This window comes from Elgaria multicarinata, chromosome 7 (assembly GCF_023053635.1).
Source record: "Elgaria multicarinata webbii isolate HBS135686 ecotype San Diego chromosome 7, rElgMul1.1.pri, whole genome shotgun sequence".
NCBI classification, from domain to species: Eukaryota; Metazoa; Chordata; class Lepidosauria; order Squamata; family Anguidae; genus Elgaria; species Elgaria multicarinata.
In genome coordinates, this window is record NC_086177.1 from 64,946,717 (window position 1) to 64,973,778 (window position 27,062).

Sequence of the window (27,062 nt, forward strand, 5' to 3'; positions counted from 1 at the left end):
TCATCCTTCACCATTGCCTATGGGTTGGTGGGAGTTTCAGGCTTAAACATTTGGAGGGTAACAAGTTGCCTTTGCCTGTCCCTGTCCTGGACTAATGTTTATATTGGAATAAAGTTGTTCAGCAGAATTTGCACTATCTAGATGTTGAGATTCTGGGGGTTTTTGCTTCAAAAGGTATCAAAATGCCTTTTAAATTTTAAAATGGAATTTTTTAGAGAAATGCTTTTAGAAATGTGTATGTTAAAAGAAACTACACCCAGAGATGCACATTTAAATGCAAAATTTCATTTGGTTTTTTTTAAGCAGATTAACATAGAAACAGGACAGAAAGTGAGATAATTTGGAAATGGAGTGATACATCCATCCCAGTTGAGACCTGAGCTCATGCTAGACATCCCTCAAGTCATCCTTCATGAGCTGCGGTAGCCTTGAATCCTAACACTATATATAGAATGAGACCTATAGTATTGCATTTTCAAATGACAGTTTTTCATTACACTGTTGAGTTTGAAAGTATCTTCTGCAAAGAAGAAAAAACATTTTTCAACGTGGGTGTGTGTTTTTTAAAAAAGAAAAATATAAAATTGGACGAACCTGCAGTGAGTTTGATTCTTTTTGTCAACTATTTCTTCTTCTTCCATTCATCCCCTGCTGATGCTGCCAAAGGAAAAATATAGAAAAGGTTGAAATGAAATCTCTCTCCTTTTCTCTCACACACATTTTCTTTCTCTCTCTCTCAGCGGAACTCTCAGGCTTGCTGTTTATAGGAGATGCGATTCTACAGGTAGGCAAACCCACTCTCTTTTGTCAGGTTTTGTTCTTAGTGTAACACAAAACCTAACTTGAGTGATACCTGTGCTCAAAATATTGTTGTTATTTCTTCCTTAACAGATTAATGGAATTAATGTAAGAAAATGCAGGCATGAAGAAGTGGTGAGCTTATACTCCCTTTTCTAAACCATTCTGGTTTTTAATGTAAATCGACATAGCTGAGTTTCTATTACAATGTTCAGCTTTATGCTCTGTAAGTAGGTTGAGTCTTTTCCTCTGAGGTTGCTGAATGAGCCATTCATTGGATGCCATATCTTCTCCACTGGTCAGGTTTTACTGATCTCAGTCATGTTACAATAGAACTGAGCATGTTATTTCTTAGGATGTGTAGGTATTTCTGATGTGCTCTGTCTACTTCCTTTCAGCTGTTCTGTTACGCTTGGTGAAATAAGTAGAGCCGCTTCCTGGGCTAAAAGTGTGGAGGGCTACCATGTGTTTACAGAGCAAGACTATGCTGCTGACTTCACACCATGGGTTAACAACTAAGATGGCCTGATCTCCAGTTGTCTTCCACCACACCTCAGAAGGTGTTCAAAGATTAACACATTACTCAGGGACCTAGGCTTATGCCTACAACTCCCAGCATGTCTTGGGTGGGAGGGAAGACTTATCAGGCTGTGGCAGCCATCATCTGGAGATGGCTTGCCATCCTGGGCCTGAAGGGGGAGCACTTGGAGAGAGAGAAAAAAACTAATTTAATTTGTTTCAAAGTTACCTCACAGGCTTAGGACCAGACTGCCTTGCAGGGTTGTTGTGAGGGTAAGAGAGATAAAAAGAAATTAATTTAATTTGTTTCAAGGTTAACTCACAGGCCTAGCACTGGCCTACCTTGCAGGGTTGTTGTGAGGGTCAGAGAGGAAAAAAATGAATTTAATTTGTTTAAAGATTAACTCACAGGCCTAGCACCAGCCTGCTACTTTAAGATGATTATCTCACAGACATCTATCTTTGGTGGCCTGAACAAGAGAAATTTATTATTTATCAAATAAATTTTATGAACATTATTCACGGACCCAAGCAGCCCCAGGCATATCAGCTAGTCCTCAATATTATTTAATATGTATATAAAGCTGGTGGGATTGTCATTACGGGACTTGGACCCAAGTGCCATCAGTATGCACAGCTCTATCTCCCTGTGACATCTGAATAGCCTGGACTCAGTGTTGGATTCGATAAGGGCCAAAAAACAAAAGGTGAATCCTGGCAAAATCCTGAGTTTGGATGGGGTTGCACTACCTCTGAAAAACCAGGTCCAAAGTCTGGAGGTATTCCTAGATCCATCTCTGTCACTACGGCCCAAGTGGCTATAACAGCTCAGAGTGCCTTCTGTCCGCTGTAGCCTCTCCTGGACAGGGATAGCTTGGTGGCTTTGCACAGGGGCTAGTAAAGTCAAGACTGATGCTCTTTCAGAAGCTGCCCTTAAGGGTGGTCTGCGAGCTACAGCTAGTGCAGAATGCCGTAACTTGTCTGCTGTTTAAAGCTACCCCTTTACAGCATGTAACATCTTATATAAGGGAAGTGCACTGGCTGCCTATTTGCTACTGGCTCAGGCTTAAAGATTTGCCATTGTTGTATAAAGCCACAAACCACTTGGGACCACGCTATTTGAGAAATGCCTTCTCCCTCACCAGCCTGCCCAGGCACACGGACCTCCAGCCCTTTTGAGCCCAGTCGGAGTAAAGTGACGTCAGGCAGGGGCCAAGGTTGCTCTGCTTTCTGCACCTACTGAAGACATTTATCTTTAAACATAAGCCTTCCCTGATTAATCACCCATGTGTGGTTTGTTTTTTTTTAAATGGCATAATTTGATTTTAAATGTTTTCATTCTGTGTTTTGACTCTCTTTTTTTCTGTTCACCTATCAGCAACCGTGTTGGATGTAGAATTTTGTAAACAAAAGCAAACAATCATATAAAATGCTACACAGTGTCAGGAAAGCCTGTTAAATGGGGTGAGTGGTGGTGTGGGATCACTAAAAATCAGGCAGAGGGACTTCTGCGAGCAGAGCCCTTCCTCGTTTAATAGGCACATCCTGGATCCAATCCTTTGGATACAAATGTAAAAGGGCTTACAGCTTCCTAAACAAACTTTTTTCTCTTGATAGTATGGTATAATACTGTATTATTGTACTGTATTATATGATGTTCATTATAGTATTGTATTATGTGATGTTCAATAAAAATTGAGTTGTTTTTTTTCTAATCCCATTTCTTGGAGCTGTACTTCTGGTTTTGTGCTTACTATATATACGGATCATCAACTTGCATCGTGTAGTTTGTTTGCAAAAGGACCTTAATCCTTTGCTGGATATTTTCGAGTAATACAGAGGCTACATTTTTTATTTCTTGTGTCATCATGCCTTGCTGTTCCAACAGCGATCAGATTAGTTTAGTCAGTCATTACACGAATGCACGGAATTATTCAGTGGGTGCAAAATGAGTTATTGGGGCTTCTGATGTTTTTTTAGAGTGCAGTGCTACAGTGCCATGCTACTGTATCATTGTTTTATGTTCAGAGCAGGATATGAAATGAAAGCTGAATTATTCTGGCTTCTTGTTAACCTGATTATGTTTTCTAGGATTAGTATTTCTTTTCAGTTATGATTTGCACAGCTAGCCGTGATTATTTATTTTCCACAAATATCTTTTTGTATAGTATCTAATGTTAGTACTATGTAGAGTAGACCCATTGAAATGAATGAGACTTGTTGGTTACAGCTAAAGTTAAGTTCCATTCATTTCAATGCTCTACTCTGTGTAGGACTAACTTTGGATACTTCCCTTTGACAGAGATATAAAGAAATATCATCTTGACATAGTTCTAAAGTTCACAAATCTTTGACGATACCTGAAAATATATTTATAGATAAGCCATCGTGCAAACAGCCACAGCCATGTAAACAAAGATGAATTTAAAATAATTGCACCTAGAAACTTAATTGGGGCAAAAAGAGCAGCATGGCTAATTTAAGCAATATGTACAGCCTCTATGATCTCAAGTGGAAGAAGATGCTACAGTGCCAATACACTGCAGGCACCTTCTGTAGCTTTAAAAGCATCACTAGGTGGGCAGGGAGAGAAGGAGAAGCCCCAGGTGGTCCTGTCTACACCTGCCCCATTCTAGAGGAACAAGCACATTTTTTCTTGTTTGTGAATCATCTCAAAGCTGTGTTATTTGTGAGTTCAAAGAAAAGTGTATGGAAGGAGGATAAACAAGTACCTAATTATAAACTTGCTGGTGTGCTCACAATATTTGATGTGAGCAAAGGCAAATCCTCTCATTCTCTCACTGTCTTAATTTTCCTGACCAAGGGAGTTTTGACCCATATCTAATGAGTGTATGTTAAATGAGAGGTGCTGTATATAGGTACAAGCTGTTGTTTTAATCGCTTCACAGAATATAAACTTTCCCCAAGCCTAGTAATTGATGGCAGTGTGAAAATATCATGTGCATTTTAATTAGTACCAAATGTAACAAGTTTAAGAAAAAACAAAAAAAACATTTATTTAATGCCTTGAAATTCCCTGTTGTGTTTGCTTGAGGGAAAAGCATTCAATTCACACATGCACATTATATTTACTTTGCCAACTAGACACAGTGTTGGCGATTCACAATTAAAATATTCTATAGGGTTTGTGAAGGGGTTACAAATTAGCAGTAGTGCCCTGGGGCAGGGAATTTACCTGCATTTGTTCACCCATCATTCCTTTTTTTCCAGTACAAGTCTCTTTCCCCTGTGGGGCTAATGACAGCTTTCAGGGAGGGGGCGATTAAGGGAGGCAATTTAGATGGTTTTTTGTTTGTTTTTCTTTCTTTCTTTTTATTTTTATATTGTAACCAAAAAGTGATCAGTCCCCTAACAATTGATGTCTAAACAGCTGTTGTATAAGAATAAGAAAAATTAATACAATTTTAGCAGGAAAACACAATTCAAAGGAGAGAAAAGAGGGGGAAAATAGAAATACAGTAACTCAATAAACAAATATAGTAATTAATAAGTGTGCTGCATGATTTTCATTTGTTGTTATAATGACCAAATGCTCAAAACTGAAGTGGGCATATATTGTTGTAAGTCTGGTTGTTACATATGTTGAATAAATCTACACCATATAGTATTAAAAAGGTAACAGTTCTGTTTTTCCTTGGATTAGAAGCAAATCATGAGGTTTTTTTCCTGATAATGCTATGGACGATGTATTTTGGTATCATGCCAATAGGTTCAAATTGTCCAATTTTTTCCACTGCTGTGTAATTGTCTGGTGAGCAGGAGTTAATAATAATAATAATAATAATAATAATAATAATAATAATAAATCTTTACATTTCAAACTTACATTAGATCCTTTGTATATTGATAATAAAAATAATTCTGGCTCATATATAATCCTTTCTCTAGTAATAAGCATTAATTCTCTATCTATTAACCTCCAGAATCCCTGTATATGTGGACAAGTCCACCATAAATGAAAATACGTGCCTTTTACCCTGCAGCCTCTCCAACCAAGGGGGCTGCATGTTGAAGTAATATGTGCTAGCTGTATTGATGTGCAATACCATCTGTGCAGTATTTTCAGAGAAGTTTCTCAAATACAAGCTGATATTGATCTAAATGGTCTATTATTCTATAATTTGTTCCAGCTAGCATCATCTAATTCCCTTCCAAGAGCTCCTTCCCACACTTTCTTCAAGCTCACCATTGAACCCATCTGGGTGTCTATTAGGAGAGCATAAACTAAAGATACAATTGCCTTTCCTCCTTTCCCTACCATTAACATTGCTCGTTCTGATTCTGTTAAGGTTCTGAGTATGTGTGTCTTTATGTTGAGGTCCCTGAGGAGGTGGGATATTTGTATTTCTTGTAGCCATCCTAGGCCTAGGTCTGCTAGATCAGCTCTGAATTATTCTATTGTTTTTGGTTTATCCTAGGCATAAAAATCTTGCAATCGAAAATATCCCTTTTCCCCCATTCAGAGATTTTAGTGCTGATCATTGTATATAATTTACCCTGATATATTTGTAATGAGTGAGGGGAGACCACACTGGAGACAGCCTGAATTACCACTTTTTTCCAAGTTGTAAAAGCAGTCTTAGCATATGGATTTTCGATATTGTTTAGCTCTTTTGTTTTTATAGGTTGAAAAGGCAGGGCCCATGTTCAACATTTCTTCTTCCAGACGTATCCAGTTTTTGTTTGCCTTCATAATGACAAAGTGGAGCTGCTGTAATTGAAAGCCTTCATAATATGATGCAAGGTGTGGGAGTCCCTAGCCTCCTCCATTTGGTTTTGTTGTAGTATAGTTTTAGTGCCAGGCAAGGTGCTTTGGCTTGGAAGACAAAGGTATTGATTTGACTTTGCCAGGACTTTGATATTTTTGGCTGGAGAAGAATATGGAGGACTTGAAATAAGAATAAAAATCTGGGAATCAAGGACTTTTGTATTGCAGCAATTTGCCCTAAAATTGACCAATTTGTTCCATTTCTTCAGATTTGTAGTCATATTTTTAATAAGGGGGCCTAAATTATTTTAAATAATCTGTTAATTTTATTGGGAATATAAATTCCCAAGTTCTACAAATTGGTGTTTACCTGCATTTGTTCACCCATTGTACCTTTCCCCCCAGTACAAGTCTCTTTCCCCTATGGGGCTAATGGCAGCTTTGGTGGGGGTGGGGAGTTGAGGGAGACAATTGAGATTGGTGAAAGATAATGGAAGGAAATTAAAGCACCACTTTAGAGCACCTCTTCAAGGCCATCTCATAGATATGATCATCAGTAAAGCAAAAAGTATTCTGTCTAGTTTGGCAATTAATTGTTCCCAATATCAGAGAGACAAGCAATCCTGGATACAGAGTTCTAAATATAGATCCTTTTCAAGGAAGCGTTTAACCATTCTAACCAGTCCGTTTTGTGCAAAACTGATACCTACAGACAGAACTCTTATTAATAAAGGAAGTTTATTATACAAAAGAAGGCATCAGAAATAGCATCAGAGGAATAAAGTACAAATCCTTTAAACAGATGCCTTTATTTACTGTGCGGCTAAGTTCTAAAAATGGGTATGTTTCAAAAAGCTGTTTGTTCAGGGCTTTTTACAAAGAGTCTAGGATGGCTCTGACTTTGTGGCTTTTTCGGTTTTCCAGGCAGGAACAATGCACCTGTCCCCTGTGTAGCCATCAGGTAGAACCAGCACAGAGAGAGAGAATGTGTGTGTGCAAGTGCTACTGGTCCTCCTATTTTTAAACAAAAGCATCCACATTGGTAATAAGACCATACTTCCTGCTCCATGGGACAGTTAGAGCTGAGCAAACAATGAATGACATCAGATACTGGAGTTGATTAATGCACCTCTCATGAGTAGCAATTTAATTTTACATGGGTACAAAAGCCACCTGTTTTGTGTAGTAGAGTGAAAACATGTTGGAGATGAAACAAATGCACATATCTGTTCAGTCTGACTGTTTGCAAGTTTTGTCGGTGGTCTTCCAAAATTATGGCTGAGACAAATTATTGCTAGTAAATTTTTTAGGGACAAAATGCCCCCTGCAAAAAAGCAAAGCTGCCTCTTATTCCACACACCCCCATGGATCTCAGAAATCATAATGTTTCCCCTTCTTTGTTCCTTTTGTACTTTAATTTTATCTTCTCCTTTGCTTCATGATCCTAGCCAATCAGTGATCATGTAGCAAATAACGTGCCATGTCACAATGTAATCAATGAGTTTTGCTATGTAGTGGAATGAAGAGGATGAGTGCACCCGGGTGACATTCTCTTGTCCCAGCAGTGTATTCTGAGGATGGCCAATAAAACTGCTGCAGCACAGTGTGGCACATTCTTTAGGCAATTGGGGATCCTCACAGCAGAGCACTGGATGAGAGGGAGCATTGCCTAGACAATGTGAGAACACATTTCTTTCTCCTGCCACAATGGGGAAACCATCTCACCCTATTCAAAGGCTCCTCTGAAGCATTGTGGAAAGTTTGAGCCCCTTTGCAACTGACTGTAAAGTCAGGTGTCTGTGCCAACACTCTGAACCTCCTTCTGCCCCTGCATCTCATAAAAGATGCGCCGGCTTCTTATGCTCCTTTTTACCTCTGGTGGTATTTCTTGTATGCAATGGCCTTTCAGCCAAAAGTTGGGATAAGTGATAAATCAGTTAAGTTGTTTAAAAACCAGCCGCTGTTCCTCATCTCCACAGCTCTGTTATATTGCTAAGTGCCGATTTTCTTAAAGGGAGGGTCAAATTGTGACAGCTTGGAAGAATGCAACTAGGCAATGCATGATTTTCTTTTCTCACAGTGTTATTTCATGCCAGCTATGACTGATAAGTCTTTGACCAGTTCTCTTTGGTACTGACATGAGAAAGGGCTGCTAATTAATTACCATTCAGTAGTTTTGCCATGTCAGCAGCCAGCTATGTTACTTGTGAACCAGATTCCACTGATACAATTTGAGCCTTTTTTATCAATTCAAAAACAGAATATGGCTAGCACCAAGCTATCTTTCTTTCACTGCAAACATAATTTAGAATTCCAATACATTACAAAAAGTGAACAGTTCTGAATAAACTGATGTGATCTTTCTTTGAGCCAGGAATTTTCTGGAATGTTATGAAGAGTGTGACTTCAGGATTATCCCAGGCAAATGGAGGGGTCGTCCCTGCCTGCTCCTGGGATCCCCTGTGTGTCATTTGGTTGCACAGGGATGATCCCAGGATGATCCCAGGATATAGCCTGGTCTAGCCATGGCCTATGACTGCTTCCAGATTAGGCTTTTATAGTATCACCACCCTGCCTCTTTCACATAATTTTATGGAATGGGGGGGTCCATATATCACTATTTTCCACTTGCCAACCTCCCATATTTACCCACTACTTCTTCCATCTTTTTTCTTACCACAAAAAAATCCGTTAAGGAAAAAAAGAGAGGCAGAATTGCTGCATAATGCCTTTTGACCATGCCAGGGGCATCCATACGGAAGCACCCTGAGAGAGATCCAGGACCAAGTCACTTTTTACGAGATAAATTTTGAAGCCTCAGCTGGTTCCTGGGTGATATCACAAATAAAATAAAATATATTAATGGGAGTAATTGATTTCAGGGATTGGGGTATATTTCAATGTTCATATAAAATCAAAGCAGTTGTTTACACTTAGTGTACAGTAAGACAATTTTTTAAAGTGTAGATTGATACAGATTGATATATGGTAAAATCCATAGGCACATTAATCCAGTACAATAAAACTTGGGTTTTATTATGGAAAATCATATTATGGGATTCAAAATATAAGAAGAGATATACCACCACCACCATCTGCCATGGGGGTAGGATCCATGTTTGTAGTTACAGGAATATAAAAGTTTAATGTCTGTTTCCAGGAATCTGAGGCCTCACCCCCTATTATGCAAGGGCCAAACGAAACATTCCTCAAATCACAGATGCTCTGCATGATTGACTTATTTACAGCAGTGTTAGTGTTCAGGGCCCAAATTTGGGATGGGGCCATTGCGTTCTGGGAAGGGGAAATTATTATCTCCATTATTGTCCCAAAATTCCACACATACACCTCTGTGGGAAGAGTTAAAATGAAAGCAGGTCTCTATTGAGCCATACTGAAGTAAATAAGCCAATTATGCATAGCTCTGCTGTGCATGATTTGAAGAATGCTGAGTTTGACCCCAAGAGTGAAGAAACAGAAGCAAAACAACCAAAGGCCAACACCACCCCAACAGGAATGTTATGCCGTGGTAGAGGTCTCTAAGTGAAACAGGATTTGAATGTAAATTTCAGGGTGCAATTAGACAAATCAGGAAATTAATTCATCAGTCTCCTGCTCTTTTAAAAAAGTGCAATAGCAATCACGGGGGAAAGATGGTGAGTTTGATTGGAACCATGGGACTTGAGAGAAGTGAGTTCAACAGTTTTTCTGTCCCATGAAAATAATCTTCTCCCTGAAACTATTTGTCCCACACAGAGGGAAATATTAAGCCCCCCTCCTGCTGTCCCATGGGCCATATTAAATATGCCCCTGACCCTGCCTTCCTGCTGTTAAACAAATAAAACAGCCAAAAACAACAACTGTGGGAAATCTGATCACAGATTTCTTGACCTTTTGTTCGTTTATCCCTTGATTTGAATCCTGCAGGAAATAGTAGGAAAATTATTTCTTCTCCCTTAATAGGAAAAGTCTTCTGGGGTGAACAAAAAGGTGGTTCATCAACACCTATCCCTTTGCAATCAATTTGGTACAAACTATTGTGTTGGAAGTTGTGAAATATACTTGAAAGATGGTGTATATGCATTTTTTAAAAAAAGAAGCTGTGTCTGTTCAGCTGTTCCTTTCTGCACGTTCGAATTTAGGGAGAAATTACTTGTTCTATTACAATTATTCCTATTTAAGGAGGCATTCAGAGTTATTTAGGTGTTTTGGTCTTTGTCTCTAAACGACAAAAGAAACAAAATGAACTGTATATATTTTTCAGTACTGGTCTGTTCCAAGCATAATTTCCACACAGTTGGGATCTTGTGTTTTCATTTTGCTTTTACAAACAACTGTATGGTGTTTTCTGATGACCTATTCCTTATTCCTTAGCAGCTAGCAAAATATAATCTAATGCTGCTGTTTTGATATCTGTATGTCAACAATGAATCTGTCAGCTATTTTATGGCAGAAAGTCATGTAGATATTAATGAATTCACCAAATGTCCCACCAGCTGGGATAATATTAAAAGTCTAAATTAGAGCTTGCTGAGCTTATGGCAACAGAAGAGCACAGTGAGTGGTGAACTGACTATCAAAAGCTGGCTACGTATAACCAGCATATATACAATATATATGTATGTCACACACCTGTGATATGAATTAACCTAAGTGTAGTAGGAGTTCCATAAAAGCTAAACAGCTTGAGCAGTTCTCCATGGAATAGAACCTAATGACATGAAACTCATCAGCAAAAGATGGTATTATATTATGAATAGCTTCTGTAGTAAGACTTAATGACAGCATAATTTGTTTTTCCAACAATTACATTAACTTCTATTATAAATTTTAGAAATAATTTTAGTGAGTTCGGATAGATTCATTTGACCATTTGCATCATGGTAGCTGCTCAAATTCTGAGCAAATTGTAATTGTAACCATACAGCCAACTGATGGTTAGCACAACTTTCTAGAACTCCACATCTCCAATTAGTTGTGGATATATTTTAAAATGTGCTTTATCAGGTACCAGCTGCTACAAATAATAAGGCTTTACAGGCATTCATTTATAGTGCAAGCAGATGTAGCAACCCACCCTGAAATCAGTGGTGATTTGCAATTTTTTTCCTTTTTGCCTGATGTTTTTCAGCAACAGGAATTTCTAATTTATGACTTATAAGTAATTAGGGCAGATGAAATTAAAGAAGAAATGCTACCCTTGGAGAGAATGTTGTTGTTGTACCCCAAATTCTGGTCTCCACTGCACAACATGTAAGTAGATTTCCACTTGCCCAATGGGACTTTCTTCTCCCTTTGTCCTCACACTGTGGCTGGGTTTGGATGACACGATACTTTGGGGGGAAGGATGCAACTGTTAGTTGAGTTGATTATTGTGTTGTGGGGGACACACACAATGCACACACAACCGAGAGTACGCTATTTCACCATTTTAAGCAACAGAGAAAAACAACTGGGTGCTCCGTTGCTTATCAAATAATCAATTGATTCAGATGTTGTGTGGAGGGCTCTCCCCTCCATCGAGTGCACTATTCCATTGGCCATACAGTTCTCTGGCAGGAGCAGTTGAAAACACCCCAGCTGCTCCTATACAGCCAGCAGAACTCACAGTGGTTGATGGGATGCGGCCAGGAAGACTGCTGGAGGAAGAAGATGGGAGCATGGGCAGCCCAGAAGGACGCCAGGATTTTCAGCTGCATGATGGGGGGAGGGGCAACATGTCGTGTGGGGAGTACCTCCCCATTAAAGCATGGTGACTGAGCTATTTTACCCCCCATTGCCTAATGTGTCATCCGAACCCAGCCTGTGGGGGCGGGGGGGGTAGGTCCTTCAGACCTCTGAAGCAGATTTTGAGGGTTCCCAGGAAGACTGCCAGAAAGAGGGTGAATACACCACCAGTGTCCATTCCACTGGTGGACAGATATCATTAGCTACAAACACATATATTATCCTAAACATCTTATGAATAATTTCTTTAAATCAGCTGAAGATGTTGGAACATTCCAGAGAACGTCGTATTTACAGTTGATCACAGCAAAATGTACTGCATCTATACAATAGCAATGGTAAATTAGATATAGTGCAATTTCTATATTGTATCTATTTGGCTGTTTGGTTAATGGGGGACGACAATGATCAGTTCAGAATTAATTATCAATTCTCCTTTAATAGTTTAGTTATGAAATTCATGGGCTAGTTCCAAATATTCCCCATCAAAACCCTTTCCCACAAAGCCTGTTTCATTACTTATGTTTTAGGAATCTGGAATATTTTAATATGTATTATTTATAAAGAGCCTGAAGAACTAGGTGCTTTTATAATTTAATGTAGACAGTTCAAGCTATGGTCAGTTAAGATTTCTGGCATGAAAAGAGGCCACAGCTATAGAACGTTTTAAATACAGAAAATGCCAGGTGTACCTATTACTAGTCATGACTCCTAAGTTAAAGCCAGACAAAGTCACAGATGTCTTTGAAATAAACATGAGGATTTACTCAGTACTGGTTTGGTACTTATTGACAGGGTAGAATCTGAATTTCCAGTAGAAATGTTTCAGTATCTATGTGTTTCCTAGAGATTTTCTGTTGATATAGATAAGACATACCACTTATAAAACTAAAGGGAAATGATTTCTAGGGTTTCAGCTTCATCCATACCTTAGGATACTGGATTTTATAGCTTGTGGGATCATTTGTTGATTATTACACAGCTACACAGTGAAACTTTAAATATCATTTTAGTGATACTTTTGTTGATATTGCAGTTTCTTGTCCAACGGGAGAATAAACACTCAAATATTTCCATCTATATGAGCATAGCTGTAATAGAAGGTATGCTTTGATTGCTAATTAACTGCTCACAAATGTGGATTTCTCTGGGATTATGGTCTAATTAGGATTATGAAATGGAAGTAAAATAAAAGCTGCAGTGGGACAAAATTAAAGATGAGTTGTGAGAAGAATGATAATTTCCAATGTGTGCAGAATACCCTTATGCTCATCAATGAACACTATGAACAGTGTAGGATAATTATATCTTGGCCTCCTCCCTCCCCACTACAATAGTGTGCTAGAATGCTGACCTAATGTTTCTCCACCACTACCCATTTTTCACAGAACTGTTTATTGGTCTGTAAATCTAGAACTGTCCCCTGTGCTCAGAATATCTGAGAAAACTAGGAAACCCTATATTTTTTAGAAGAAATATATGAAGCTCTTTAGTGGAAGGGTTGTAGCTAGAGGCATATGAATTTCTCATATGCCTCTTCTCATATGCTTCTTTAGTTATATATGTTTTTATCAGGATTTACCCAGTTTACATCTCCCAAACCAAATACATACTCAGAGACAAGACTAATCTACACTTGCAGCCCTTTTGCAATGGGAGAGACAAGGCTCCCAAAAGTTCCCCTCTTCCGTGATCGCCCCTCAAGGGGCACATGCGACTGATCTGTACCGCAATTAGACGAGTGCCACTGCAACAGCACGTGTGCCCTGTTATGGCAATTCTGCATGCGTATCAGTAGAAGTGGGCAGGGCTAGGCAGATGGCTATGGGGCACAGGATTTTTTTTTAATTACCGTATTTCTTCAATTCTAAGACACACCTTTTTCCCCATATAAACATCTCTAAAAACGGGGTGCGTCTTATAATCGCGGGTGTGTCTTAGGTTTTTTTTTTCTGCTGGTGGTACTGAAATTAGTGTGTGTCTTACAATCGATGGCGTCTTACAATCGAAGAAATATGGTACTTGTGAGGGGTGCACAAGAGCGCAGACATACAGCAACACATGGGGGGATAGGAACTCCATTGAATATGTGCTCCTATTATTATTATTATTATTATTATTATTATTTATTTATTTATTTATTTATTTATTTATATAGCACCATCAATGTACATGGTGCTGTACAGAGTGAAACAGTAAATAGCAAGGCCCTACCGCATAGGCTTACAATCTAATAAAATCATAATAAAACATTAAGGAGGGGAAGAGAATGCCAACAGGCACAGGGTAGGGTAAGCAGGCACAGGGTAGGGTAAAACTAACAGTATAAAGTCCGCATAACATCAAGTTTTAAAAGCTCCTGCACAGAGATATAAAACACGCCGATACCCATGCACATGCCCGTCACAGATAATTGGCTGTTCGCTGAGCCTGGAATGTTTGGCAAACAGCATCAACCTCGCAAAGGGGGGGGGCACACCGTAAATGTTCTTCGCAATGGAAGCGAGACAGATGGAAAAAATGTGACTAAAGTAGTCAGGGATATTCTGGTAAAAGTGAAAGGTGGAGCCAAGATCACCGCAGGAGCAGGTGAACGTCATGTGGCCCATTAGTGACGACTATGATACAATCCTGCAATAAATGGCTGGTGTAGACTCCCCCACAATCTGTAGTTGAAGTGCACACAGCTCCAAGCTTGCAATGTGATTTGCAGACCAGAAACAAAAACAATAAATGCTTCAATAACATGCATATCAGAAGCATCTTGGATCGCTCCTTTAGAGTTCTGACTGAAACCCAGAGTGGATTCACTGCCCCACTGACATTTGAGTCACCAGCCTCTACTGTGCACATCCCTACATGTAGCTCAATAGCAGAGCATACGTTTTGCACGCCGAAGGTCCTAGTCCAATCCCTGACATCACCAGGAATGTCTGGGAAAGAACATGTCGGAAACCTTGTAGAGATTCTACCATTCGGTATACTAAACTAGATGAAATGATGGTCTGACAGCTTCCTATGTTCCTAAGGCCACTTCCTCTTGTTTCTAATATAAGTATGGGCTCCCAAGGGCAAGCTTATATGGTCTGCTCTAATCCAAAGTTCAGAGAACATTTCTTATTGGCCCATTAAATAAATATTATAAATAAAGTGTGAGATGGAGATGCAAACAAAAGCTAAAAAAAAAACACTGATCACATGACAGCTGATGATAGAAGTTTATGATGAGGATTAATAATAATAATAAGTTTTACATATTCAAGATATTGAATAATACTTGCAGTTATACTGTGAACAATGGAGCACATAAACCGTGCTGAATATTAACGGTAATCAGGCGAGTTTTCATTTTTTTTCATATATTGCTGCTTGCTTTCATTTTTTTTTTTTTTTTAGCCGAGATGGGTGAACATTTCCTCCCTCAGAGCTGTATTCCATCAGGGCAATCTGTCAAAGGCCCAATGGGAGCAGTTCAGGCTCCTCAATTGGGTAGAGTCAGAGCCAGAGGGACTAGGGCCAAAGTTACCCTACACATCCATTCATCCGTACACACACCTAAGTGTGAAACTCACTCATCCAACCATCCATTCTTTTTCTCACACAAAATCACGAACCATCCCAGATCATCTGCCTTCAGTTAATTTATCCCTCTTACCAATTAACATCCTACCCAGAGATCACCCTACCTTTTTTTAAAAGAGCCATTTGCCCCCTGTTACTCCAGTCTCCTCTGTCCCCACCCACTCCATGCTCTCTACATTTTTGTCTAATGGAATGTGGATAGTTCCAAACACTCTCTCCAGCACCCCACAATAAAAAGATGTTGAAAGAAGGGTGGAATTAGAGAAAGCAGCTCAAATGGGGCTGACAAAGGGATAGTTGAAGACTGGTGCTTAAGCGACACCAAGCAGGATATTGCACTATAAAAGGAGTATATAAGAGGCTGGAGCCACACTACTGCTTTATAGTGACTGACAACTGTTGGGGCCCATTGACACATACCATATACCACTTTCATACCGCTATATCCTGCTTGATGTGGCTCCTGCATTTTATATACTGCTTTCATAGTGCAATATCCTGCTTGGTGTAGCTTAGGCCTGGAAAAAGCCCTTCTGCAAGGATTGCCAAGATGGAGCAATGGGTGGAAACAGCAACCATGATGCAAGGCCTTCTGTTGCAGCCTACCAACCACCTGCATTTCCTGATATCTCGAGGATGCAAAAAGTGTGGCCAGCTGGCAGAGGAGAGCCTGGGGTGGCTGTGAGTCTTCCCTCAACCCCTCAAAAAAGCAATGTAAAAACCTTTAGCTACCTTGTAAGCAGCAGGGATGAGGAGAGGACAGGGACAAGGAGAGGACACAGAGAAGAGATGTTGCAGGCTGGATCAGAATGCTCTGTGAGGCCAGGCTGGGTGGTTGGTAAAGCAAGGCTAGGACATTTAAGGCCCATCACTTGTAGGTAGTCTACAAAAGGCTTAACTTCAGTTTGTACTGATCACAAGGTGACAATTTCTGGTGGAAAGAGGTGAAGGGATTTTCAACAGGCCATACGTTGCCTGTCCTAATAGGAATGTAGTATTTTAGGCCGTGATCAGGACATTTTCTGTCTTTTGCCGAATAGGAATGGGGCTAAAAATGCTTCTATGTCTGTATAGCTGAATGGGTGGCATAATTGATTGCAAAAAATGTGCGCGAGAGAAAGCAAGCCCCACTTTCAAAGGTTTTCACAATGTGTGCCTGGCGAACGCAGTGCAATTATTCATCTGCATCTGAAAGGCTATCATTATGTGGATGGGCTAAAGTAGTCAGGAAAGCAAATTTTCACATGGTTTGCAGGTGACAGAATAATTTTTGTCAGGGAAAGCATTCATTGCAGTACAGAAATATCTTTCTCAACAGAGATTGGAGGCCAAGCAGCCTAAATGCTAAGCTGGGATAGCTGCAAGTATTGATCAAAAGCATTATTTCAAAAGCAGATTTGTCAAAAGATTTTGCTTTAAGACACTGTCAGGGTTCTGGAGAGCGAAGGTAGCACTGGGAGTGTGGGGGACCTGGTAAAAGTTCATTCAAGTTCTAAAAAGACTTTCTTCTGTCCATTTAGTTGCTACTTCCTGAGAATATTTTGAGTATGCAACATTGCCTTTCGTATTGATATTTGAGAGTGATTTATAAATAAAACTGAGTAATAGAAGTAAATCAGAGGAATCCCATTTGGAGAACCATATGCCCAACATCATAGTGGGTTCTGAAATACCTGCTGAGTTACCTGGTTGGCTGGGCAACTTCAGACGTTCTTGGAAGAAACGGATTATATCTGGACCCATTTCAATCTGGTTTCAGGCCAGGGCACGGTACTGAAACAGCCTTGGTGGCTCTGACTGATGACCTACTCCAGGTGAAAGACAGGGGGAGTGCTACCCTGTTGATCTTCCTGGATCTCTCAGCAGCTTTTGATACCATTGATCATGGTATCTTACTGGGTCAGCTCTGCGGGATGGCAGTAGGAGGCACTGTGTTACAGTGGTTCTGCTCCTACTTTCGGGACCGACTCCAGAGAGTGGTATTGGGGATTCCTGTTCTACCCCATGGCAATTAAGCTGTGGGGTGCCACAGGGTTCTATTCTATCCCCCATGCTGTTCAACATCTAAATGAAACCGTTGGGTGAGGTCATTAGGGGTTTTGGGGTTGGGTGCCATCAGTATGCTGATGATACTCAGCTGTACTTCTCCTTGTCATCAGAGTAAGCTGGGGCTGTGAAGGTGCTGGACCAGTGCCTGGAGGTTGTAATGGGCTGGGTAAGGGCCAATAAACTGAAGCTGAATCCTGATAAGATGGAAGCTGTGTGGATTGGTGGTTCCCGAGTCCGGGAATTGGGTAAGCGACCTGTTCTGGATGAGGTGGCACTTCCTCTGAAGGAGCAGGTGCATAGCTTGGGAATACGCCTAGATCCATCTTTGACAGCTTTGTCATGCCATGGAGGCCCAGGTGGACTCCATGGCATGGAGTACTTGAGGTCAGCTTCAGCTGATCCACCAGCTATGGCATTTCCTGGACAGGGACAACCTAGCCACAGTAGTGCATGCACTAGTAACTTCCCGATTAGACTACTGCAATGCACTCTACGTGGGGCTGCCCTTGAAGACAACTCGGAAGTTGCAGCTAGTGCAGAAAGCAGCAGCTAGACTGCTGGCGAGTACATCTTACAGAGACCACATAACACCAGTCTTAAAGGAATTGCACTGGCTGCCTATACGCTTCCGGTCAGAATTCAAGGTCTTGGTAATGACGTTTAAAGCCCTAAACGGCTTGGTACCTCAATACTTGAGGGCACGCCTCTCTTATATATGCCTGCTCAAGACTTGAGATCTGTTGGAGAAGCTCTTCTCTGCATCCCACCAACACAACACATTCACTATGATGGGACAACGGAGAGGGCTTTCTCTGTTGTGGCACCCTGACTGTGGAATGCCCTCCCCTTGGAGGCCCGACTGGCGCCTACGCTGATTTTATTCTGGTGCCAAGTGAAAACATGGCTTTTTAACAAAGCTTTTAATGGGTGAATTCACTAGACACATTGTTTTAACTGTTTTAATAGTTTTACTGTTTTAAAATTATTTTTTCCTTTAACTTGGTTTATGATTTAATTTGTTTTTAGCTGTGTATATTTACTGGTTTTATACTGTATGCTTTTATCTGTATGCCGCCCTAAGATCTTATTGATATAGGGCAGGATATAAATGTTTTAAATAAATAAATAAATAAATAAAATCTCTGTTAACTGTTTTAAGGGTGCTCACATATAGGTCATGATACAAATAACTTAGAAACTCGTTCCCTGAGCCCAAAGGGGACTTCAATAACCAGCATCCATGCTGTCTATTCCACAAGGCAAACCATTTTTGGAGCTGAAAGAAATGTCACAACTGGCTACATGGAGGAGTGTTCTTAAAAAAAAAAAATCAAGCAAAACGTTCATGAACCTACGCAATAGTTTGGATCTCTGCCATAGAATCTAAAATCAGTGGCTAGAGTAAAAGCAACAAAACCCCTTTCCTCTCATACTTATGGAAAATAGATGTGCTATGGATAGTGATGTACAAATTTTGTTAAGTCTGTTCCGTCTGTGTTTTGGGGATTGTCAGGTGTCTTTCATCCACTCATTGACTAAATCAGGTTTTTTTTTACCAAATCCACATCTGATCATTGCAGTCCATGATGAGAATGAAACAGAAAGATGAATGAAACAGAAACATGTGAACCGCCCAGAGAGCTTCAGCTGTTGGGCAGTATAAAATGTAATCTATATAAATAAAAATGTAAATGTTCATTCGAAACAGACGTTATATCTCCGAAAGTTCTTCACCGATTGCTTTGAAATTTTGACACAACGTTGCATTCGAATACGCGAGCGTTGTTATGTAACTATGTTCTATATGGGGTCAAAAGTTTGTCTTAAAATCGAAGAAATAGGCCTCCTCAAAACCAGTCCTGCTGATCATTGTGACATCGCCAACCAGTAGGCCAATCCACTGCCTCTGCCTCCTCTCCTATTTGCATGTTCTCTCCTATTTGCTCTTATAGGTCATTGTGACATCGCCAACCAGTAGGCCAATCCACTGCCTCTGCCTTCTCTCCTATTTGCATGTTCTCTCCTATTTGCTCTTATAGATCATTATGATATCACCAACCAGTAGGCCAATCCACTGCCTCTGCCTCCTCTCCTATTTGCATGTTCTCTCACAATTGGCTGAGTGAATGTAGATGTCACACCTGTGACAGTTACACGTTCTGAACAAAGATAACTGCCAGGAGTTTCCACTAACCTCCTCACCGTAAAAACATCCTTTTTTAAAAACCAAACAGTAGGCCAATCCACTGCCTCTGCCTCTTCTCCTATTTGCATGTTCTCTCACAATTGGCTGAGTGAATATAGATGTCACACCTGTGACAGTTACACGTTCTGAAGAAAGGTAACTGCTAGGAGTTTCCACTAACCTCCTCACCGTAAAAACATCCTTTTTTTAAAACCAAACAGTAGGCCAATCCACTGCCTCTGCCTCCTCTCCTATTTGCATGTTCTCTCCTATTTGCTCTTATAGGTCATAGAAGCAACAATCTTGACAGGACCTTTCAAAGGTGAAGATGTCCTCATTCCTTGCATTCCTATGATTCCAACAGATATGCCATTTCAATTTAAGAGATTGCAATTCCCAATTCGATTGGCGTTTGCAACCACCATCAACAAAGCTCAGGGCCAATCTTTAGAATTGTGCGGTTTAGATCTAGACACAGATTGCTTCTCACATGGACAATTATATGTTGCGTGTTCTAGAGTCAGCAAACCAGACAATCTCTATATCTACACAGACAATGGAACAACTAAAAATATTGTATATCCACAAGCATTGTGAAATTAAACATATTAGAAACATCCGCTTTGTCTTTTCTTTCTTTTCAATTTAACCAGACTGAGCCACAGCAACGCGTGGCAGGGTACAGCTAGTAAAATAAATAAAAATAAATAAAATAAATATACAAAATATATTTGCAAAACATATAGAGCAATATAGCATATAGACAAAGACATATAGAACGATGACCCTGTTCAGATGACACCCTAAGCCACGATGGTTAAGCTTTTTGAACTAAACATTATGGCTTATTGGGTTGTTGAACCATGACTTAGCATGTAGTGTGAACCATTCCTAACCATGCTGGCTCCATAACTATGGTTTAAACACACTCATTAACCATTTGCTGCAAAAGGGCTTCACATGTCATCTGAACAGGGTCAGTGTATCATCCATGCTGAGCAAATCAAAAACAGGTTAGCTGAGCTCTCAACTTAACTGCAGTAGAAAAAAAAACTTTTCCCAATAACTATAGGAATGCTAAACATTAAGAAACATAAAACAGTTTGTCTGTGCTAGGAAACTTAGATAATAAAGGCATAATTAGTTCTCTCTTATTATCCCAATAGAAATTACAATATAATAAAACATGCAATACAGTCTCCAATTGCCTTTAATTGCAGGGACAACATTGTTGCAATGAAGAATCCTTACTAAATATCCTCCCTAGCATGGTAGTTGGTAGAGTATTCATACAAGCTGTGTGAATGCAACCCGAGGCTTATAAATAAGAGCTTTTAGATAGTTAGACCCTTTGCTCCCAATTGGGAATTGGATGCCAAAAATAGGAGGATGACAGCATTCAGCTAACAAATGCTTATCAGAATTTTGTTTTACTTGCGCTTATGTGCAAGTACAAATGTGCTAATCAGCATTACTTAAGTATGTGATAATTAATTAATGCAGATTAGCCAAAATTCCCCCCCCCCCGCAAAACTGAAAGACCAGTGCACATGTCCACAGATTCCCTCGGGTCCCGCCTCCATCTCATCCATCCCATCATTGGCATTGTTTTTTATGAACTGAGTGACAAAAAAATATTTCCCCCCTTTGATATGTTAAACTACTAGCTGTAATGTCAGCCCTTTCAACCAAACTGTTCATGTGACTTTTCGTTAATGGCAATTTTTCTCTCAGAGTGCTTTCATACTCACCCAAGCACTGTGAACAACCTTGTGTGTTTGTTTGCTGCTGGGCAAAAAGATTGTTCAGCACAAATATATTATCAGGGCTTCAAAGGAGCTGATGCACAATCCGGCCTCTTGCGCTACACGTGTGGAAATTAGACTACTCTGTCCATAGTGCTTTGTGTCTTCTGGCATTTCTGTAAATAATTTAAGGAGCTGCTATTGCAACACTTGGAGATACAGAAGGCTCAGGACAGAGTATTCAGCAATTCAGAGCTGTGAGTTATGGTGGATGGCTTCGGAATACAAATAAAGTAAGTTGCCTGATTAGAGCAGTGCTTCTTTGGCTGACATTTATTAATGGTGTCAAGCATTACTTAGAAGAAATCATGAAGAAGACGGAAAAACCCCTACACTAGCATTTCCAGTCTTTTACTTTACAAAGCTTTTAGTTTTACTTGTATGCATTCTTATCTTGTTGAGGTCCATCTGTCAAATTTTCAATATTTAAAACTATGCCGTATTTAAATCAGTAAATACAGGTCCCCCTCTGTTGTGATTTCAATTATAAAGTCTATACAATGAAGACTGAAGCACATGGTATTTAAAATATGAAAAGAGCTGGCTGAAAGATACATGTCTGTTATTTTACTTCTGGGAGACTTCTGCTGCTGATTTGATTTGTCACTTTGTGACTTGATGAAATGTAGCCAGGAGATGCGTTACACCCTGGCTCTATGCCTCTGAGGAGTCTGCTTGCTAGTCATTGTGGTGGTGCTTTGAAGTGTCAACTCTGGATGTCATTTGGCAGACCTAGAAGCCGGAAGAGCATCTGCCTGGCCCTGGTGTAGAGGCAGATAGTGTCTTAGTTATAACACAGCACCAGCCTCAAAAGGAGGAGGGAGACAGCTGGGGGAGTAATTAAGAGGTACTTTAGCAGCCTTTTCCAACCTGCCACCCTCCAGTAGTTTTGGACTACAACTTCTAGCATTCCTGACCATTGGTCATGCTGGCTAGGGCTGATGGGAGTTGAAGTCCAAAACATCAGGAGAAAACAAGATTGGAGAAGGCTGTATCAGAAGAAGGGAGTTGGAACTAGCAGGACTTCTATGGGACCAGACAGCATCTCCTTGTCAATAGTGTGGGTCAGATCATTTGCCCTAGAGATTCCTGGGGCCACCATGATTCCTTTTCATGATGGAATGAAGAGAAGTTGCTTTAGGTCCACCACCACCTGGACGGATTATAGACCTGCCTACCCCAATCTGATACACATCAGATGTTTTGGTCTATAACCCCCAGGATTCCTGGGCATCGGCCAAGCTGGCTCTAGTCCAAAGCAGGAGAGGGAAGGCTTTCACAGAATAAGTAAAGCAGGACCCTGATGTGAGTTTTCTTACTTGTAGAAACCTGTATAATGTGTCCTTCAGTATTTGTATAGTCTATTTCAGATTCTAGGGAGTGGGAGGGCCCCAGCCTCAAATCATATCAAAGCTAAGAGGTTGAGTTTGGATGTTAATAGTATTCTTCAGGGTCATGGGCTCAGTGGTAGAACACATGCTTTGCATGCAGAAGGTTCCAGGTTCAATCCCTGATATCTTCAGGTAGGGCTGGAAAATTCACATCCAAATTTATGAAGAGCGAATGCCAACCAGTGTTGACAATCCTGGGCTAAATGGTTTGACTCAGTAAAAGCAGTTTTTTCATGCTCCTAAAGTAATTTCTTTTCACTTTCAACAATGCCTTCTGAAAGAGACAAGGTCATGGCCCTTTAGAAGCATATTTACTTACAAATACACAATTGCATTGCTAATGATTGCTTTTGTGAATACCTTGATTCTATTTCTCTCCTGGACAATGAAATAAATGCTTCTAACTTAACCTTTGGGACACTGATATGAACACTCATATCGGTCACATCAATTGATGTGTATAGATTCACTTGGTTTAAATTGCTGCTTCCTTTTGAAAAATACAAGGAAGGCCATGCTGTTGGAGCAACTATCTGTTCAGGCAAAGGGCACTGGACACTGTCCAGGCACTCTTTTCTCAGCTACAGTCTGGCTTCAGCTTACTGAAAATAAATCCTTGCACATTCTTGATCAGCTGAAGCAAATCTTGGAGCTCTGTGTTAAGGGGAGAGAAGATGAAAGTGTTGACCTGTTAACTAGTCAGGGTTGCTTCTCTCTGTACATTTTGTGGTTGGTATGGATACCTGCCTGGTTGCAAAATTCATGCTGCTTGAGAGCTGTACCCATTTATATTGATCTTTCCCACAGACTATCTTCAGATTTTTCTAAAAGCACGGGAAGAAAGAATTCAACCCACTTGTTCTTCCTGGCTTGTTTAGAAGCTCCAGAACCATTGCACAGCAGTGATTGGAAAAGACCATTTAAACATTCGTGAATCATTCTCCACTGATTTGAGCTGCATACCTCTTGTACACGATGCTGCATTATAAGCAGTCCATAGCAGGCTGTGATTATGATGATGCTATCACTAGCTTCCTCCAGAGAAAATGTCAAACATGTGCTTATTCCTAGTGGCCTAGACATTATTGTAAGTGTGTAGGAAGGAGGGACATGACTAACACTCAGACCAAAATGATAAGCTAGAGTGACCATATGAAAAGGAGGACAGGGCTCCTGTATCTTTAACAGTTGCATAGAAAAGGGAATTTGTATATGTGTCATTTGTATGTATGGAGAACCTGATGAAATTTCCTCTTCATAACAACAGTTAAAGGTGCAGGAGCTAAACTAGAGTGACCAGATTTAAAAGAGGGCAGGGCATCTGCAGCTCTAACTGTTGTGATGAAGAGGAAATTTCACCAGGTTCTCCATATATACAAATGCCGCTTGCTGAAATTTCCTTTTCAATACAACTGTTAACTTTTGTAAACCGCCCAGAGAGCTTCGGCTATGGGGCGGTATATAAATGTAATAAATACTACTACTAATAATAAAGATACAGGAGCCCTGTCCTCCTTTCCTTATGGTCACCCTAGGTAAGCAGAAGATGGAAACGGTAGCAGGCAACACTGACCTACTAAGGGTAATGCAAGGCATAGAAGTGTAAAGCATTTCTGTGCTCCAAACTCTAAATTACTTCAAATACAAGGTGATGTGTATCACATCAACCAGATTCCAGCAATGGGTATCATTTACTCCACCTCTTCAGTTTCCTATTTGCCCATCGAAGCGCTTTTATATTAAACATCCTTTTTTCTACCCCTTTGCCCTTGGCTTTTCCCCCCATTAGCTTTTAAATAGTGGTCCATACTCTTTTTCTCAGCAACTGCCTGCCTGCTTCAGTAGCTGTGTGAAGTAGACTGAGAACATGGTATGTATGTATTCATTTCAGTGGCTTTTTTTAAAAAAAGAATTGGTTAAATTACGACAATTTTTAATTTCTAAATGAAAGATTGGGTGAAATTCTCAACTGATTCGAAATGACAAAAGTATTAACACTATGGATTTTAACTCTCTTACGAATATGAGTGCTATGCTGAACATTCTCAGGATTTTTTATTTTATTTTATATTTTTGTCATATTCATAAAAGTGGGAGGAGAGGTGAAAGGGTCTGGAGCATGAATGGAGAACTTCTGATATCTTTGGGGCTTCTTTACTTGCTTGCTTCAAACAGTTTTTCAAAACAACAGCAACAACAGTTTTATACATGTCACATCCTTCCTCAGACACATTGTGGGGCAAGATGTCCCCTGATGGAGGAGGATCACTGCCATTGTGGGAAACATTGCCAAAAGCTGTTTAAAAATAAAGAGGGAAAAGTTTAAAAAGAAGAAACCTCTGTCTGTGCTACTGTCTCTGATTGTTAAAAATATAGGTCCTCTGCCCATGGAAATCATCTGAATTTCTCCAGACTATCCTTCCAAGTGTAGAAAGTGCTTCTCCACATTTTCTGTCTGAGAACAGAGCAGAGAGAGTGAGGAGGCTCTTTCTAACCAGCCTTTAATGGCACGCCTAATTTCTTTGAACATGCCCATGTTTCTTTTGGTTGTGAGGTAGGTGCCATCTCTCTCTCTCTCTCTCTCTCTCTCTCTCCATACACACACACACACACACACACACACACACACACACACACACATATATATACACACACACACACACACACACACACATACACACACACACACACACACACACACACACACACCTACATATCTAAGTTTGGCTTTCAGTTGTATACTACTCAGTATAACCTGTAAGTAATATCATCTTTGATATTCTCTGTAATCAAGAGTGTCCCATTTTCAGAAAGGAGTGCTCAGCAAAATCTACGCAACTCTCACTGTGTCAAATTACTGTGAAACATTTGCCCATATCTGTAAGAGCAGCATAGGGACTGTCAATTCATTTTTGATGGACTGCCTCACAGTTACACTAGCGAGAAGAGTTTTGATAATCTGGATAAAGTGTCTCTCGAGGTAATTCATGTAACAGGAGAAAAAGCATTGCTTTTAAGGTGCAGAGTGATGAAAATTCAGTTTCTTAGTCTAAGGCCTCATCTACACCAAGCTGGATATTGCACTATGAAAGCGGTATATAAAAGGCAGGAGCCACACTGCTGCTTTATAGGGGTATTGAAGTGCACTGACAAGTGTTGGGGCCCATTGACACAGACCATATACTGCTTTCATACCAGTATATCCTGCGTGGTGTGGCTCCTGCCTTTTATATACTGCTTTCATACCATTTTCATTGTGCTATATTCTGCTTGGTGTAGATGAGACCTAAGGCAAAACACAAGAGCACTATTTGTTTATCTTGGTGGGACTAGAAAGGCGTAGCCATTCACACATTTCAGTTTTTGATGCAGGTTGTCTCCATACTGAGTTACCAAAAGTTACAAGGTCCCTTTTCTTTATTCAAGTAGGGGGAAAGAGCTGCCCATGCAAATCAGAGCAAATGCCAGGCTTTTCTTTCTCTTGAAAACCATCAAGTTCTAGAGTGCTTATCTATAGAACTGAGATGGTTGAAGTATGGGTTCATCTTGCTAAGTGAAGCTCCCACAGCCTCATGAGTCTGCCAGTTTAAAGGTGAGATGGCTAGCTGGCATACTGTATTCTTTCCTCTCTCTGGTCTCAGCACCAAGGTTGACTTGCTAGGTTTTGCACCCAGGTTGGGGGGGTTTATGTATTCTGCTTGGAGACCATTCCAGCATCTGGTTATCTGTAGGTTTCTCAAAGCTTTGCTGGTATTGGCTCAGTGTTTGTTAGATCTCACATTTAGTCCCACCTCTTACCAGATTGCCAGTCTTAAATTAATCTCTGCACACTGAAGTCCTGTTTTGTGTGTGAAGGAAATGTTGATTGAGTAGTCATCAGGATATTTTATCTAAGTTCAGTGAAGAAGTTTAAGGAATCGGGGAAAGGGCAAAGAAGCCCAGTTTTCAAGCTTAAAACCACAATTTGCTTTTATTTTTATTTTCCTTTTAATCTTTGTGCCATAAGCAGCAGAGGACCTGTTGCATGAAGGGTAGCCCATACATGTCTGCGGTTCTGTGTCTCTGCGTGTTACATCTACTACTTTAATTTAATCCTCAGGTCCAAGTTCTTCGAAATGCTGGAGAAGAGGTGACCCTAACTGTGTCCTTTCTCAAAAGAGCACCTGCATTTCTCAAACTGCCCCTCAACGAGGATTGTGCATGTAAGCACCACTGATAACTTAAAGAAAATAAATTATCACCATCAATTGGAGCCTCTGGGCCACTCATCTTACTAC

General features: G+C 40.2%; 1 protein-coding gene across 1 annotated transcript in view; it reads left to right on the forward strand.

The window, feature by feature from the left end:
- Positions 1-27,062, forward strand: part of SNTG1 (syntrophin gamma 1) — a 136,150-nt gene that overhangs the window by 25,186 nt on the left and 83,902 nt on the right. Inside the window, exons 6-8 of the mRNA XM_063129835.1 lie at positions 741-784; positions 892-933; positions 26,885-26,987. Coding sequence (XP_062985905.1) covers positions 741-784; positions 892-933; positions 26,885-26,987 — 189 coding nt within the window. The remainder of the gene's footprint in view (positions 1-740; positions 785-891; positions 934-26,884; positions 26,988-27,062) is intronic.